Source organism: Pieris brassicae, chromosome 12, assembly GCF_905147105.1.
Source record: "Pieris brassicae chromosome 12, ilPieBrab1.1, whole genome shotgun sequence".
NCBI classification, from domain to species: Eukaryota; Metazoa; Arthropoda; class Insecta; order Lepidoptera; family Pieridae; genus Pieris; species Pieris brassicae.
The window spans coordinates 11090044-11108694 of record NC_059676.1 but is presented as its reverse complement, the minus strand read 5'-3'; the positions used below and the strand labels follow the sequence as shown (position 1 = coordinate 11108694).

The 18651-nt window shown below is 41.2% G+C and overlaps 1 protein-coding gene across 14 annotated transcripts; it reads left to right on the top strand.

Annotated features, from left to right (window-relative positions):
• Window positions 1–1298: 1298 nt before the first annotated feature.
• Window positions 1299–17786, top strand: LOC123717067 (copper-transporting ATPase 2). Of its 14 annotated transcripts, XM_045672854.1 has the most exons (32): window positions 1299–1485; window positions 2207–2260; window positions 2517–2553; window positions 10539–10656; window positions 10780–10910; window positions 10983–11110; window positions 11187–11357; window positions 11463–11530; window positions 11666–11777; window positions 11842–12002; window positions 12085–12185; window positions 12272–12400; window positions 12485–12671; window positions 12750–12847; window positions 12932–13067; window positions 13143–13283; window positions 13361–13469; window positions 13545–13704; window positions 13784–13883; window positions 13971–14165; window positions 14240–14396; window positions 14489–14648; window positions 14716–14842; window positions 14927–15062; window positions 15131–15273; window positions 15347–15439; window positions 15519–15629; window positions 15702–15851; window positions 15931–16001; window positions 16071–16211; window positions 16498–16547; window positions 16838–16978. In XM_045672854.1, exons 2-31 carry the CDS (start codon window positions 2236–2238, stop codon window positions 16538–16540), a joined length of 3639 nt encoding a protein of 1212 aa, XP_045528810.1. In that variant the 5' UTR covers window positions 1299–1485; window positions 2207–2235; the 3' UTR covers window positions 16541–16547; window positions 16838–16978. The 14 variants fall into 14 exon arrangements, with proteins under 14 accessions (XP_045528810.1, XP_045528803.1, XP_045528797.1 ...); XM_045672847.1 differs by lacking the exon at window positions 16498–16547 and having other exon boundaries at window positions 14489–14636; window positions 16838–17786; XM_045672841.1 differs by lacking the exon at window positions 16498–16547 and having other exon boundaries at window positions 16838–17786.
• The last annotated feature ends 865 nt before the right edge of the window (window positions 17787–18651 follow it).

Below are 18651 nucleotides of genomic sequence, written 5' to 3'. Positions count from 1 at the left end.
TTTTTAAATTTTCATTATTAATTTCTGGTAAATTAAATTTGTACATGCTATTATCACGAATCCGACCAATTCAATAGTTACAAATAGCTAGTACATAATTATATTTTTAATAAAAAACTAAACCGCCTTCAAATTGTCAGACCTAGACAAAGTAAGAGGTTGAGTAGAGTAAGAATATAATAAAAAATAAAAATGAATTTGGATATTGTGCAAAACTTTCCAAGTTGATTACAAATACGTAGATTCTGTGACTGAAGTTCGTAGGTTTTCAGGAAAGGCCTAAAATACGTAGAAAGACGTAGAGTTGGCAATGCTATGCTTTTAAAAGTATATAGATGTTAATATATTAAACATATTGTACGATTCTGGATGGCTCGAAGGACCAGAATGTACGGTTCCTGGGTCAACGGGATGCTTCAAATAATAGAGATTTATTGATTTACTCTATATTTACCACTCGCGTGTTACAATAGAATATGAGCGAAATAATGACGTGCTAATTGCTATATACCGAATGAATACAATTTAACAGTCAAAGAGAGTGCCTACGTCTGGCTATGCTCTCGGGGTGTAACTCCCATGATTTAGTTCGCTATGAACGAATGTAGAAGAGAGTGCCTGCGTCGGGCTATACTCTCGGGACGTAACTCCCACGATTTGGGAAATCGTCACGCTTATAAGTGATCGATATGTACAGCCATGGCACGTACAAACATAGGAATTTGTCAAGCTTGTAAATGAGCAAGAATGTACGAACCTTGGCACGTACATAGGGATCATCACGCTTATAAACTAAGAAAGCCTGAGTAAGCAAAATGTACAGCCTTGGCTCGTACACATATAGAGTATACAATCAGAGTTAAACAATTTAAAAACACTACAGACGTACTACCTATTTAATATACTACTTATCAAAATAGCTCTTATTATTAGGAAGTATGAAGTTCATTTATATATTATTAAAAAATGATGTCTATATCATGTCTATTCAATATCAATCTATCTATGCCCATAAATTACCACATTTCTCTTCTCCAGGCTTTAAAAAAAACATATTTCTCAGTGTTATGGTATGCGAAATATAGAATAATTTCTCAATTAATGTCATTTAACAGTATGTATTGATAAGTTAAGGAAACTCTATCTAATTTACATAATATGTAAAAAGTAAAACCCACATAGTAAATTAGTTCTATCAAAAATGGACTATTATCAATGTCATCCAAAATTTGTTACTTCACAGCTAGCCGCCTAGGGCTTGACAGTTGACAATATGCTCTTGACATAAGCCAAGATGCCCCGATTTCGAATTTCTATTTTCTACCACAGTTTTTATAAACAGTGCAAAATTAATATTAGTTAGTTCTATTTATTAGATATATACCTTTTACAAGTTAAACATCAATAGCTTGTGAATTAAAGCGTTTTATAGGTGGTGTACTGGTGTGATTTGCGATTGACTATTGTTTTCATTATATTTCGAAAGTACGTACGGTCTATTCGATTTGTAGTATTCGAACATTTATCGCGAATTCCGATTGTGCTTATGTTTAGAAGTGGCAATCCACAAAAATTTAGGACATTGTCGATAAAGGTCAATAGCTTCTCTTTATAGACAGCACTACCAATTAAAATATACTTCTGATTCAAACAAAAACAAGGACCTAATTGGAAAATAAAAGTGCTGATCATCAACACAAAAATTTAAGACTAAGATAAATTTAAAAGTAACTAACTAGTATTTTTCACTAAATTATTATAAATAAATGGTAGGCTATGCAATTTTTAAGTAAATGATTTTAATTCACAATAAAATTTGGGTGTGGAACTTGACATAGTTAAGAAAAACTTTTTAGACCAGCACAGATGACTGAATGGCTCACCTGATGTTAAGTGAATCTGGACACTCACAATGCTTGGGTTTAACCTTTTAAGAACTAGTAAAGTTAGTTTTATGCTGTCTGTCTATGTGTAAAACTTTATTCTGTATAAACTTATTGAAAGCATTGTTAAACCTATCAGGTACCTTAGGCAAATTAGTATCTTTAAAGAAGAAATTATTAATGGTATTTGTTATATATTTTGGAACTTTAGATTGTAACATACACTGTAGATAACTGCTATGAGGTGCTTTAATAAATAAATTAAACAATAATTAGTGTTACATATTAAATATTACAAGTGGTTGGCCTGCTCTTTGTTCCAGATTAACTCAGCAACAGATAACATGCGATAATGACAACCAACACTACACTCACTGGTAAGTCGACTATTCTATTGTTATATTTGTAATATTATAACTGTACTTCCTATTGAGTTTAATGAATTATTGTGATATATTATTCTCAATCCAAACCACTGATCTCTATTATAACTTAGCAAACATCATAACAGGTTTATTCAGTCACTATTTATTTCAGAATAGTCAATTTTATAACAAGTGTAGTCACAAAATAATCTTAAAAGAAAAATGCTATATGCTTACTTGCTTAATAAGGTATGGTTGTAAATTTCAGATGCAACACCAGAAATGACTGCAAAAGAAAAATCTGGGTAAGTCCTGAAGAAAATTACTATCAATATTCATTAAGAGTAACAAAATTTGCTTAAATAATAAAGTAACAAATAACTATTTGCTTAATTCGCACCGAAAACTAGAAATCAACATAATTCCAAATGTCTATTTCAAAGTAATTGCCCTTTTGTGGTCCTATTAGCAGTTTATTAATTTAGTCACTGTAAGCAAACCAACATCCTCACCAATTGGTTTCATTTTGTAAATTCTTAATTATATATGTATTTTGATTTTTATTATACATAGGGTTAAGAATATTGGAAGTACTACACAATTAATTTTTAATAATTAAATCGTTAATGAGAACATATTTACCACCATAAATATTGTGCTTATTTCAACAAATATTCAAATTCAACAAATTTAATTTTTAACACTATAAATAACTACTCATGATATTTTTTATGTACTTTATATGCGAGAGTACAGAAGTAGAGAATAATATAGTGTAAGATATTTGTAGAGAATCAATAATGATGAATGAGTAGTGGAACTGAATCTTGAATCCGCGTAAAAGAACTTGTAAGCAGCAGGTAGCTAATAATATTATTATGATTGATGGTTTCCAAGGCGACAGCCGCCAAAATATGCGTCAGACTTAAGCTTACGGTTGAATACTCCTTTCACAATCTAATCGAAATGCTCTTATCAGATGACAGTATACCGAATTGTATCCTATTATTCTTACAATAAAGTACAAATTGTTCTAAGTATGCTACATATACTGCTATTAATGGCTTGATTGGTTCGAAATCGGTTTAGAGATGTGCGCAATAACTAACGATATTTTAATGCTACCATTTTAGAAATATGTAGTCTGTTCACTAGGCATATTATCGTGTTATGTTTATATTTTTAATTCAGTCTAAAACTAATTGAACCATATTTTTACCTAAAGTAATTCAAGGTGAGAAAGTCATATTAAACGTAGTACTTCTGCATGAGGTCCAGGTCTAGCCTCTCGATGTACCAGTTCACGGAAACGGGTTTATTAAATGTGGCAGTGAGAAGATAGAGGATTGTCTTTATTACCAAGTAAAACGTACAGACGCGAACGAGAGTTTATCGACAGTACCTTACCGAAGCTTTCCCCACCCTACTGCCTCCCATTCACCTTCGCACGGCACTTCTTGCACTCAGTACGGAGAGTGACGTCGTTAAGTACGTCGCGATTACGCGCGCTTTTTGATAAAAGTTCGCGTTTATAATAATTCGATACGATTAGTGGTAGACTGTTCTTGTTTCTTGTTCTTTTCGTGTGAAAAGTGTTTGCAAATGGTAATTAGTGAAGAGCTTGCTGTGAAAAACTCACTTTTAATAGTTCTAATACTATAACTTAGCAATTGAATGTTGGAAGTATATATTTGCAAATCACATGATATTAATTTTCAACACATATTTGTGTGCACAGTTAAACAATATTCTAAACTATGTAGGTAATAATAATAAGTTTTAATTCGATCTTGTCGATCCTGTTAATTAACAAAATAAATAACACTTAGCCCTATTATCAGCAACATGAGTTAGAGCTCGTTTCACACATCCTATTATCTCAAAGTAAATACGTAGTATCGTTAATGCCGCCTTGGTTGCCTTTATTTATGGGAGTAGTTTAAGCATGGGGGCTATCCTTACTAACGAAACGTGTGTTTAACACTTCCAATTGCTTGCCTTAATAATATATAAAAGTATTTCAATATGTAAAATAATAATAAAAATGTTACATAACTACGTGAAAAATATTTTTGGAATAATTTTGTATGCTAATTACAATTTATTACATTATCTGTGTCATGAACGCTCTTAATCGGTGTTAAAAAGGCTTAAAGATTATTTTTTCGTAATCATTTGGGAGTAAGTAAATAAATAGAAAAAAACCCTGCCTTTTAGGCTCAGTTTTTAGCTTTTCAAGAAGATTCAAAAAAACGTATCGCAGAATGATCTAAAGAGAACCTCCAAAATTATATAATAATTATAAATCTAGCCGTTCTAAGTATTCACAGTATGTGCTACAATTACCCATACTATGTGTATTCGTTACGGGAAAACCGAGTCGGTACAGTGAGGCTGGTTTTGCCAGACGACTGTTAATTCCCAGTACTCTTTTTACATTTAGAAACCCTACTTGGCACTGTGTGTGTCTTTTCAAATAAGTACATGTTGTTTAAATAAAAAAAAACCCATCGTTTTTTGTCGCCCGCGGTGTCGCTGCCTGCCTTTATCAAATGCCAAATGAGTGGTGCGTTGTTCTAAAAAAGGATTCGTGTCGAAATATGGGCTTATCGGCTAATTAAGTTGCTTATAAGCACCGACCTGTATTCACAATCTACACAATTCAAAATAACTCGTTCTATATCAACAGTTGTTGCTCCTTCATGTTTGTCGTTTGACGCTGTATCGTTTCCATCCTTATCTACCTAGTGAGATTTATTTTCCTATTCAATAAATGTTTCCCTATAAAATAACATAGACCTATCGTCTTAATCATGTAAATCGCACGATTGTCGACATGATAAGGCACACGCTCCTGCAATTGTAAAACAAGCGTTAAGATAGCGCAATACTAATTGTCTTCACCTGTTGAGGCGAACACAAGTTAATATGTGCTTCTAGATAACGTGCATGGTTTCTGTCTGTAACATATAAATAAACTTTTCGTCGTTAAATACGAACCAATTCCTATATATATATATATCATTTCTCGTAATACTAGTATAGGCGTTGACAAGTTCGTAAATAAGGGCTACTGATAACGATATCATGGCTGATTAAAGATAAGCACCGTAGGGGACAAATAATAATATTTCTGCTGTTCCTCGAACCCGATAGAATACATGTGGCCTAAACTATTTCTCGATTGAACCAAAGATTAAATTCCTATCTATGCACCCGCGAGGCATGTTAAATTGGTTAAAAACCTTATTTTAGTCTACAAGTTGCTATATTTGGAAATCATTTCTCAAGATGTATTCTTTGCGAGTGAGTTTTTTTTCTTCTTCAAATACGATGATATATTTGGTATATACCCATGCCTTTGTCCCGAATACCACGGACTTATCAGTCATTGTGTCCAAAGTATACCAGCTAATAAAACTATATTGTTAGAGATGTTGGGAATGTTATTGTATTACTAATTACAATTGTATGTTCGTATGTAAATATGTATTCTTTGTGCCCAGTCGTTAGGGTTGTCGCGGCAATTTCATTGATTCCTCCTTTTTAATGGACATTATATTCTGCCTTAAAATATTGCTGCCACATTTTACTTGTAGCTGTAATGGTTTAAATGGATTTAAAACAACTGAATCTAAGTTGCTAAAAGTGAAAGTCCGTGACGTCACTGTGACCATTTCAACAGTTGCCCGGGCGCACGTCATTTGGCTGCGTTTAATTTAAAGTATATTAGGTTTTTTTATCGTATAAAGGTATTACCTTGTATATACTATATTCTAATAAATCTAAACCGTAACTCTAAGTCTAAATATAAATAATTGGTTAAGAATTATATTTTAACATCATGTCGTTGTACATATTTACTTCCAATATAAGATTACAGTGTACATTGTCATAGAGTAGATAGAAAAAGCTCGTAGGTAATGGTGTTCCCAAAAGAAGTGTAGTGTAGAAAGTGAGCACAATGCTGTCCAAAGGCTTTAAATATTCGCGGTTGGATGATGAGGATGTTGGGTAAGAATTTTTATATTGATTCCCTACGTAACCGACCAATGTATTACAGAACAATTACACCTACATAGACACTGACTTTGACGAATGCGATTGAATTCGGCCGTCAAAACTTGCTAGAAATCATAAATGCACCATTCGTTAACTAGAACTAGTGGTTCACCCAAATTAGCGTTATTAGAGAGCAATCGAAATTTGGCAAATATGTTATAAAAATGTTAAATTGCTTAAATTTAATAAGGTGAATTTTTCACAAATGATCGTACTTTCGTCTTTATAATTAAAATGTTATCAGCTCATATAACCTCACGTTAGGTGTGGCTGGCGTAATTCTTAATTAAAGCAATTGGTGTTTGTTTTCCTTTATTCGTAAAGGAAGTCATGCCCCACCTGGTTACCGAAATAATTGCTTCGAGTAATTGATGTTTAAGCTGTAGTAAGCAACTTTTTATAATAGGGCTAGTAAACAATTATAAAAAAAAATTAATGAAAATCGTTGCTAAAGTAAAAGAATTGCTATGTATGGCATTGCGATTTCAGACTTTTCTGATATATGGAGTACTATCTTGTGAACGTAATCAATACTGTATTAAAATCCTCCGCCTTCTGAGATAGTTTATCATCAATATTGGTGTCTCGAGATACTATCTATAAGAAGGGAGATATGGTAGATTTACGGGTGTCAATCACCTAATCCCACGAATTTTGTCTATCTCGAAGGAGTTAACAATTTCACGTATAACATTTTTTTTTATCGTCTGTGCTTTATGTTGAAGCTGCCAAACGAATCGGCACATGAATACTACACACAGGTATTTGCAGGTTACAGGCAACGACATCCAAAAATGCTTCTTGCCCGTGTTAAGAAACTAGGTGGAGAAGTTCGCTTATGGAATCATTATTAGTGATTCTGTGCAGTTCTGAATAAGGCATGAAGGAATGCTGGGAATTATGAGAAGGGACGATATTAAACATTCTCGGGGGTGAATTTTTCCCGCCCACTTGCCGGGACGGATGGATGAGGTCATTATATGGGTGGCAATAGATTCGATGTGCTTAGACCCACTACTATTTTCGGCTCCATCATGAGTAACATGTTTGTTTATACATTTTTAAATACTTTAGATATTGTTGAAGCGACCACTATTGAAAGGCGGTCGACAAAACTGGTGGCGAAGGCAACCTTCGACTTGTCACGTGTAGCACTTGCTATGGCACAACTCAACAGTGGGCCAAAGTACCTCAGCCTTGTGACACATTTATTACCTTTCTCGTGTCATGCTTTTGTTTGACTTTTGTACACCCACGCATCAAGCCACGTACGTAGCACTTCAAGTCTATGCCCATTCGTGATTAAATGTACCGCACTATAAGTTAATCTAATAATCTTTTTTTTTTTGTATGATATTTTTACACGCGTGATAAAATAATATCCAGCATGTGATAGTCATAATGATAAATTTACTTATCAGCATTATTATTAGTTGAAATGTTTGTAATATTCTAATCAAAGACTATATATCTGTTTGAAATGTGATGGATAAGCAAAATTAATTTAAGAGCTTCTTCATATCTTACAGTACATGCAGTTATATACTACATGGTAACCGTGATATTAAACGTTAATTATAATTGTTTAAATTAGTAATGTCGTATGGACTATGGTCTGAAGTGAAAAATAGTGTGAGAGGCGGGTTTATCGCTCACAATGCCGTATTGTTTGTAAATACCGCTATAATACAAGTATTGTTTGAGGGAAATTAGCGTGATCTAAGTCATAGGTAAAGACCTTCAGACCACTCCCCCGCATTCCAGGTCTTCGATATGGACTCGTATGCATGATTGGACTTGGCTATGGTGAGGACGGCAGGTAGAGCCACGTTGCACTCCAACTACGATGTCGTTTAATCCCCCCTTGCAAGCTAGTGATCCTGATGCCGAAAACAAGCGAATGAAAGACTGCCATGTCAAAATAATATGCCGTGTGCGGATAATTGATAAAGGAAAATGACATATTTGAAACCTTGAGTTATATCTCAACGATAATACTATGTTTAATTGGACTATAAAAAATAAAGTTATTAATATTTTCGGTAACAATTTTCGAGAAATCGAACCGTGGAAAGTAGCCAGACGACGCACAGAGTATTAGCCAGTCTAAAATCGTCATGTCTTATTTTTATGGTTTATTGAAACATAATCCTCCTGTTTGGTCTCGGTCGGTTAACTTCGTAGAAAGGTCGTTCTCGCGAATAAGACAAAGGATAGTTTTGAAACAAGTAATAGCTAAACTAAAACAATTATTTCAACTAAGCACCAGCTGTTGATTAAACACTCAGTCTGACTGTAGCACTGGGAGACGCCGGTAAGTTGTATCTTGTAGTAGTTACAGTGTGTTTATCCAGGATTTCGAAAAACATTTACGGTTTTTATCTTCTCTCTTCACCTTAGATTGTGAAACAAATAGTAATTATATTACTTATTTGCAAGAATATGGTGTTTCGTATTTTCTGCCAAATAGGTTAAACGTATATATATCTATATGTAGTCAATGATTATCACTACATCATTACCTTACTCAAATGTATTAATGAACTTTATGTATTGAAAGTACATTAAGCGCTTCTTTTGAGACAAATTATGATTTTTCGGCATTATATATAACACTGATTTATATTAGAGAATTCTAAAATACTTGGAGATCGTTTTTAATGTATTCAAATGACTTTCGTATTCATGCACGGTATTTATGATAACAAATCTCAGAGATTATTCATATGGTAAAACCACGGTCAACAAAAGGCCCGTGTGGAGTCAATTCACACGACACTCGCGCGTACAAAACAGCGCGTTAAGCGCTAATAAAGCGACGTTTAGCTCTTAAAAATTCTCCATAAATTTCATACGTATATACGTAACTAGACATGCAACGCGACGTGCTTACGTGTTCCACGGAAGAGAAAACACCTTCACTTTTCTAGCTTTTGCTTATAGTTTGGTGTGAGGCAGAATTTACTACTCTACAATAAAGTTATCACTGTAAACGCTTAAGGAGTGCTGTTTTTGCACTCGACCGACTAATTACTGCAGTATTCCGCAAACCGCAGATATTTTTGTTTAATTTATTGTACAAGTTGCCGTGCAAGTGTTCGTCATGTGTGAATAGTGCTAAAACGTCACTCTAACGTTATGTTTGTCACCGACATTGGTCTACGTTTGGTGCAAAAGTGGTAAAGTTACAATTTGCTACTTAATTTGCAAAGCTTTAGGTATCTCGAATTAGGTTCGACCCTCAACATGACTACGAGTAGATTATTAGTAAAAAGAAGCTAAAACGATAACGTCATTCCCACAGTCGCTCCAGTTTCCATTCCCACAACACAATTCATTAACGATTGTAAAGGTATCCGTACAAACGAGAATATTACTACATTGTACATATTTACTGTACAATTTCTACTAGCAGTAGTACTTTCTACAGTAGTATTGTTTTAGACTAAATCGTGGTAACTTTATAAAAATAATTAAATTCCGAATAAAAATATTTAAGGAAAGGTCAACAGGAAAAATGGCTGTTATTAAATATTTAACGAAAAACGAATGAGGAAACCTCCTCATCAACGCTACGGGTTTTTTTTTGTGTGTTCAAGTATACCTCCTCCGTCCGCGGACCGATCTGGATGATCAGGTGTAGGCTTGATATGTCGATTGTTCATTAATCTATCTATGAGATGCTTCTAAATTTAGGATGTATGGAGGCGTGCTATATCTGTATTAAGAGATAGAGAGAGGTAGCAATCATTACATTACATACTCAATTATTTGTGCAACAACCTAATCTCTCTTCTAATCTTACCATACACATGAAAAATCCATAGAAATAAGACAATATATTGTTATGTAATACAGAATACTGTTTAGTGCATTTTTGAGTCCAACAACCAACAGAGCCAATTATGTCGTGAAGGTCTCGCTGGAAAGCGGGAACAGATTGATACCCATCAACCTAATTTTAATCTATTATAATTACATCGAGCATAAATTTAATTTAAATCATAAGGGATTTTCCTTGTAGTAATTAATATAACTGAGAATTTCTTATGAGACGTAGTTGTTTTATGCTGATTTTTGCAATGTTTTAGAATTAAGTTTCGATATAATTATTACTACTATTTACTAATTGTTAGTATTGACCGATAGGCCGACAATTAATATCGAAAAACTATATCGAAGTTTAATATTTTACTTCACGACATTGAGAATAATGATCTGGTTCCAGGGACTCGAGCGAGGAGCCGGTCTCGATTCGTGTGCCGATCAATGGCATGACGTGTCAGTCGTGTGTCAGAAATATCGAAGGATCCGTCGGAGAGCTGCCCGGAGTGCGACACGTCAAAGTGAGTTATCCCATTTCCCGATACTTATATGATGATGAGGCTTCGGCACAAGCAGGGAGATTAGTGGACACCGTGTAAGCCAATAATTGTCCAATGCCTTAAAAACATTTTGAATGTTTGCAGGTGGAGTTATCAGAAAAGGCCGGTTATTTCAAATATGACCCTCGCGAGTGTACTGCGAGCGTTATCCGGTCACATATAGAAGATATGGGCTTCGAAGTGCCCTTCGAAGTGGACACGGAGGACGAGACCAAGTGAGCTGTCACAAGTTTACATCACTTCATAATGTCTATTACCAAAATTTCATACTAAATATTGTTTTTCAGAAATCTCCTTGAACGCGAGATACCAACAGATTTATTGATCGACATGAGCGGCGTCAGTTCAGACGAGAGTTCCCTCTTGCTAGCCGTCACGGGAATGACGTGTCAGTCGTGCGTCGACACTATACAGGGTGATTACATTGCCGTCATTGAACATAAGCCGTGATTGACAACTTACATGAAATGTAAATTTGAACTTTGCAACAGGTAGCCTATCGGAAATGCCGGGAATCCTCCACAACGCCGTGAGTTTGGCTGAAAATTCGGCCTCGGTTCGATTCTCGCGCGAAGCAATAACGCCAAGACAAATCGCAGACGCCGTCTATTCGCTCGGGTTCGACGTGGATATCATCAGCGTAGACGGAAAACCGTTCAGTGGTGAGTCACATTACGAGACCATTTTGGAGTGTGGTTTCCGTTCACGGAAAGAGTCCCTCTAAAGCATAATTATTTTTGTGGAATTTAAAGAGTGAGTTTTTTTAGAAAGCACTCACGAGCGAGCCTCCGGCGATGGCAATCTGTCTCCGCGGGCCAACGGAGCACCGGCCAACGTGAGTGGGATTCATTTTTATTTTTCTTCGATATGACATTATTCTGCCTCGCAGCGTTACGGACGTTCTCGATTACGTAAATTAAACGAGACGCCCGTAACTTTTGATCGGAACCGGACTACACATTCGTTCCAGGGGACGGTGGCGACAGCGCCGGAGGAGATATCTCGCTGCACGCTGGAAGTCAGGGGGATGACGTGCGCCTCCTGCGTGGCCGCTATCGAGAAACATTGCTCCAAGTTGAACGGTGAGTGGAGGAGAGCGTTCGGACGTCAGGCGAACGGATACTTTAACGACGCGTTCGCTTTCAGGCGTTCATTCCGTAGTGATAGCCCTCTTGGCCGCAAAGGCGGAGGTGAGGTTCGAACCGAACGTGATTCCGGCCGCGTCTATAGCGCAATCCATCACGGAGCTGGGCTTCCCCGCCGAAGTGGTCGGCGAGAGCGGCGCGCCGAGGGATCTGACGCTTTTGGTAACTTTTCGTTCAATTAGCTTTTCGCATTTGTATCGATATGCTGAGCCATTTCAGAAAGAAAAACCTTTTCGAATTCCAGATAAGAGGGATGACGTGTGCGTCGTGCGTGAGCAAGATCGAGAAGCGACTGCTCAAACTCGACGGAGTCGTGTCTTGCGTCGTCGCTCTCACCACTTCCAAGTAGGCCCTTCGGCCTTTTGGGCCTTTTCGCGTCTCGTTAGTGTCGATAGTCCCCGTCCGCTGACCACGATTTGTTTTCGATTCAGAGGCAAAGTGAAGTACGACCCCGAAGCGATAGGCGCCCGGAAGATCTGCGACGCGGTCAACGGCCTCGGGTTCGACGCCAGCCTCGTCACCTCCGGCATACGGAATAGCGGGAACTACCTAGAGCACAAGTGAGTCGCCCGCTTCGGTGGGACGAGTCGTTCTCCTGACTGGTGGGATGGAATAGGTGAATGAGAGTTTTCTCCTCGTTCCAGAGAGGAGATAAGGAAATGGCGCACGGCCTTTTTGATCTCCCTGATATTCGGCGCGCCGTGCATGGCGGCCATGGTTTACTTCATGTGGCACATGGGCGAGGGCCACGACGCCCGGGACATGTGCTGCGTCCTTCCCGGCCTGAGCCTGGAAAATCTCATCATGTGGGCCCTGGCCACGCCCGTCCAGGTAGAGTCGAGAGCGAATCCGACTTTTGAAACTGTCCAATGTCCGTAGTTCCAACGTGTTCGATGAAAACTGTTTCAGTTCATCGGGGGCTGGCACTTCTACAAGCAGGCCTACAAGGCCCTCCGCCACGGCACCTCCAACATGGACGTCCTCATCTCCATGACCACTACCATCAGGTAATTCGGCAATTCGCCTCTGGACTATTGGCCTTCTTCCTTCCTCGTCTGGCAAACGTTATTTCTCCCCGTACACGTCCGCAGTTACGCGTACTCCTTGGCCGTGGTCATCGCGGCGATGGCCATGCAGACGGACACCAGTCCCTTGACTTTCTTCGACACTCCGCCCATGTTGCTGGTCTTCGTGTCCTTGGGACGGTGGCTGGAGCACATCGCGAAAGTGAGTACAATATTGTTGAACTTTTTCGGTCTACCGAGAGAGATCAGCGCAATAATCGTCCGTCCGATACGACAGGGCAAGACCTCCGAAGCTCTGTCGAAGCTGTTGTCCCTGAAGGCGACGGAGGCGGTGCTGGTGACGCTCGACGGCGAGGGTCGAGAGATCTCGGAGAAGAGCATCCCCGTCGAGCTGGTGGAGAGAGGAGACGTCTTGAAGGTATACTTTGCACTTAGAGAAATGTGTAAACGTGTGTGTTCTTTGAATCCGGGTAATGGGATTCATCCGGTCCGTAGGTACTCCCGGGCGCCAAGATCCCCGTGGACGGCAAAGTGATGTCGGGGCAGAGCACATGCGACGAGTCCCTCATCACCGGAGAGTCCATGCCCGTCGCGAAAGGCAAAGGTATCTCGTCGAATTCGTTCACGTCGAGAGCTCTCGCCGAAGCGGCACACTAAACGCTAATCGACCACTCTCCAGATTCGCTCGTGATAGGCGGAAGCATCAACCAGCACGGAGCCCTCCTGATGCGCGCCACCCACACCGGGGAGGCGTCCACTCTCGCGCAGATCGTGCGCCTCGTCGAAGAGGCCCAGAGCAGCAAGGCACCCGTGCAGAGGCTGGCCGACACCATCGCGGGGTGAGGGCGTCCGTCGTCCCTCGAGGTAGAAAGGTATAAGCAAGAGAGCGAACGTTCCAACTCGCGTTGTTCGTTCCAGATACTTCGTGCCGATAGTGGTCTTCTTGTCCGTTCTGACCCTCGTCTGCTGGATCATCACGGGCGCCGTGGATATCGACAAGATCAAAAAGATCACACCGGTCAGTGTAGAATGTATTTCTCGGAAAGTTAGATTTTCGTTTGCCAAACGATTTGACAGATGCAGATGAGGAAATTGACCATTTCAGGAAATCTACCGCACCTTCTCCGACTGGGAACTGATAGTGCAGACCTCGTTCCACTTCGCTCTGTCCGTTCTGGCCATAGCGTGCCCGTGCGCGCTCGGGCTGGCCACGCCCACCGCCGTCATGGTCGCCACGGGCGTCGGGGCCAAATTGGGTCTGCTCATAAAGGGGGCGGAACCCTTAGAAAACGCTCACAAAGTACGTACCTTCGCCCGCGGAGCGAACGATGACGCGTTTCTCGCTCACGATTCGAAGGTTTCTCTCTGTCGCAGGTTAAAACGGTAATATTCGACAAAACGGGGACCATCACCCGCGGGAGCACCACCGTGGCGAGAGTTTCGCTGCTCACGGGGGAAGCTAACTCCCTTCAAGACATCCTCGCCTGCATACTCACCGCGGAACTGAACTCCGAACACCCCGTGGCTTCCGGTGAGTCGTCTTCCGAACGCCGTCCTCGTCTACGAGTCGGCCGAACATCGTCGAAACCGATCGACGCTCACCGAAGTGAATCTCTCCGACAGCCATAGTCCGGTGGTGCACGGCGGTCCTCGGTTCCTCGGATCGAGCGCAATGCGGTGGCTTCACTGCGGCCCCGGGCTGCGGGCTCAGGGCCAAACTCACTCTGCGCACGCGCAGCGATTTCCCGCGACTCGACATCGGGGCTGAAAGGTTACAGACCAGGTTAATTTCGACGTTAACGTTCAGTTTAACTTTAATTTAGTTTTAGCGTTCGTGATTAATTTAACAGAGAAGGCTCGTCGTTCCGACTTCGGGGTGTTCCCGTGGACATGATAGAGGGCGATGGCGATTCGGCCCTCAGTTCCGCGCAGGCGGCTCACCGGCTGAACGCTATCATCCATAATGGCGATGACCAGGTAGATATGAAAACTTATCGTCACCGCACAGGGTGGCCGCTCGATTTCGATCCGCCTTTTATGAGCGAGGGTGGCCGGTTACAGGACGCGGAACAAATAGTTCTGATCGGAAACCGAGAGTGGATGCACCGCAATGGAGTGTCCGTCCCGAGGAGAGTTCAGCGAGTTCTCAAAGACGACGAGGAGTTGGGGCGGACCGCCGTGCTCGTCGCCATCAACGGTGAGGCCGCCGCCGAGCGAGAGCTCTCAGTTATCCGGTCGTTTAATAATAAATGTGTATAAATCTAGACCAGCTGGTCTGCACGATCGGCGTGGCGGACGAAGTGAAACCGGAGGCCCATCTGGCGGTCTACTGCCTCAAGAAGATGGGTTTAGAAGTGTGTCTGCTCACCGGAGACAACAGGAAAACCGCCGTGGCCATCGCGAGACAGGTAAATCGACTCCGTCGGTAGGATTAGCTCACATCGCGGAGTTCATCGATGATTGCAATTCTACGGATTTCAGGTCGGAATAACCAAGGTGTACGCCGAAGTGTTGCCCTCGCACAAAGTGGCCAAGATCCAGAAACTACAGGAGAAGGGCCAGAAGGTGGCCATGGTGAGTGCGAGTCGGCTCTGTGTACGGTTCGTGTCGACGAAGCCGTCGGACAAACATAATAATAGATGAACGCACGCAGGTCGGGGACGGCGTGAACGATTCTCCGGCGCTGGCGCAGGCGGACGTGGGCATCGCCATCGCCTCGGGGACGGACGTCGCCGTCGAAGCCGCGGATCTCGTGCTCATGAGGGTTCGTCCGTCCGCGTATTCCTTTCGCTCGACGCGATTTTAAACCGTCGCCTTTAACTCCGCACTCCCGCAGAACGACCTGCTGGACGTGGTGGCGTGTCTCGAGCTGTCTCGGACCACCGTCCGTCGCATCCGGCTCAACTTCGTGTTCGCGTCCGTCTACAACCTGCTGGGAATACCTCTGGCCAGCGGCGCCTTCGCGCTCTTCGGCCTTCAGCTGCAGGTTAATATCGAGTCGGTCGTTTCGATTGAAAAGAAACCGCCCAAGCGCCACCGGTTTAATTTGACCTCAATCCTTGCAGCCGTGGATGGCGTCGGCGGCGATGGCCATGAGCTCGGTGTCCGTCGTCTGCTCTAGCTTGATGCTGAAGACGTGAGTACTCCGCCGATAATCGGGTCCCTCGACGAAACCGTCGAGCGGCGGCTCAATCGCGTCCCTCAGTTTCAGAAAAGCCAAAGCGGAGAATCTGCGAACGACGGAGTACCTCCAGTCGATACATTTGGAGCGATTGGACTCCGTGTCCGTGCATCGCGGCCTGGACGACAAAATATACCCGGACAGCCGCGCCTCACCGCTCGCCAAGTACGTTTCGACACTGACATAACTGATCGGCACGTTAATCAAGTTTATCTCACCTCGTCCTCCACTTCCGATGCCCCTCCGGTCCCTGGCGCTTCTCGCATTTCGGGAAGAGGCGACGAGGAAAGACTCGGCCGTCTGTTCGCTTCGAAAAGGCTCAAAGACCACTTCTAACCTTAGAACCTCTCTCGTTTACCGTTTTCTACTTTCTTTAGGAAGTGGAGACCGATAGCTATAGATTTATTTCCGCGTACTGAATAATCCGACTCACACGACATTTTGTCTCCAGCAAGAGGCGCGACTCGCTCCAAACGGCACTGTTAAAGGTCTAGTCGATCGGTGTGTTTTTAGCTATTTTTTATTTTTGTTTGTGCTCGTCGCGAGGTGTCGGCTGCGAAGTTTACGTGTCACCTGCTGTAGTGTGTTATTTGATATTGTTTCTTTGGCTTAATATTAAATTGAAATTAAAACTCGATCCACGAATCGGAATAGTCCTCGAGTTGAGGAGAGATCGGTTTTGATTTCAATTCGGTTTCGTCTCTGTGCCGTTGAGCTTTTCGTGTCGAATCGTGTTCCTCCCTCTCCTCCTCTATAGTATTTTAAACGAGTCATTTAATTTGTTTTGACAGATTATTTCAAAGAAACAAGCCGAGCGAGGGTTGCCTGTTGCGGGAAGAGGACGACCTCATGACCGTTTCCTTCATACCCAAACGACCGACGCGTGAGCAGCCCGGCGTCAACGGGTAACCGGTTATTAGGACGGATTTTTGTGGGACGATCGAGTTCTAGGCGCACCCGAGTCGGTAAAGTGGCGAATCACTCAGGATTCAGAAACAGTTTCGGTTCAGATCACCTCGTCCCGACTCCGGTGTCGCGAGTTCATCGATTTCCCGCAAACGAGGAACTAGTCAGGGCTGCGAACCGGTGTTTCCCGATTGAATCCCGAGCGTCGCCGGCGCCGTTTTTAAAATCCTAAGCCATAGCTTTAACGCGGTTACCATACTTGTACAAAACGACTGGCCTCCGCTGCACAAAATAATATTACAAATCGTAACGAAACATAAATTGTATATAGTTTTTTCTATTCAATAGTCCTAGACGTGACTTAGCGCTCGATATCTCCTCATCTATTGTGGTCTAGACGTCGGGCCGTCGAAGACTGTTCAACTCGGAGGGAGCTCGTGTCTTCGATGAGTGAGGCTTCGAGTGTGTAATTTATTTTTAGAGCTACGCTTTCGAATATTGTACATTTTTTGTTTAGTGTTTTACGAATTATCCAATGATTCGTCTCTCTTATCTGTTAAATCAAATTCTAATAATTTACTTAACGTATTTGTATAAATCGCTATTTCTAAATGTTTTAAAAACGTTTAAGCTGAGAGTCTTTAGAAGTCCGGCACTCGGCACCGAAGGCTCCGTCGACGAAGGTCCTTCGACTTTCGGCGCGGCGACGTCTAGCCGTTCAGCTGTTTAATACTCTCATACGCCACTTTAGATGTTTCTATTTGTAAATAAATATGTATATGCGAGTATATTTTTGTACTGATAGATATATTAAGATTATTAAAAAGTTTATTAATCCTCGATTGTTCATTTGGTATTCCATCCCTTCGATAAAAATCTGTTGATGATAAATGTATCGGAAACAAAAACAACAGGGCCCGTCCTTCTATAAAGAAAATTTAAACTTCTAAGTTACTTACCTAAGACGAGAAATATTCAACGACAACTTTATTTATCTCTTCATAATTTTCTCATAATCCATCTCTGTGAGGGCCCGGCCCCTATAGTAGGACTATAACAGAATACCTGTGGTAACAGGTCAGCATTTCATAGCGGATAGAAATCTTCGTAATCAGAGCTAGTAATATACGCTTAAAGAAAAATAGGTTTGTTGTACAAAAATGGCCCAAGAAAGCAGATTTGCTTTGCAAATTGTGTCCTTGGGTCGTTTGTTACTGTGATGGGTCGTACGTTAGTTGGGAATGTTGCTTTAAGATCAACGTTTGTCTTATATTGAGGACATCCCACGATGTTTAAAGTACAAACGTTAAATAGCGATCGCCTCCCCGGTGCTTTAGTAATAGCGAGTTAAGTTATTTCTGCTTCAATTAGGCGCAATGTCCCCGAGTGTATTAAGGCAAAATAAACCATCTCAACACATTGGTCATTTATTCGCCTTAAATTCCAAAAGATATAAATCAATTTGCGCATCTTGTCGACAATCAGTCTAGTCTAAGTGAGGTTTTAAAGTTAAGCACAGCTCGAAATTGAATGCCTAAATACTTAACAGCTGTTACAAGTCTGGCGCAACCAGCCAAAATTTAAATATAAGTGTATTTTAATATAAATTTATGTTCTTTGCTATTAAAACTACAATAATAACGATGCCTACACTTTTTCCTCGCTGTGCGCTGTGCGTTCACACGTGTATTCTGCTACA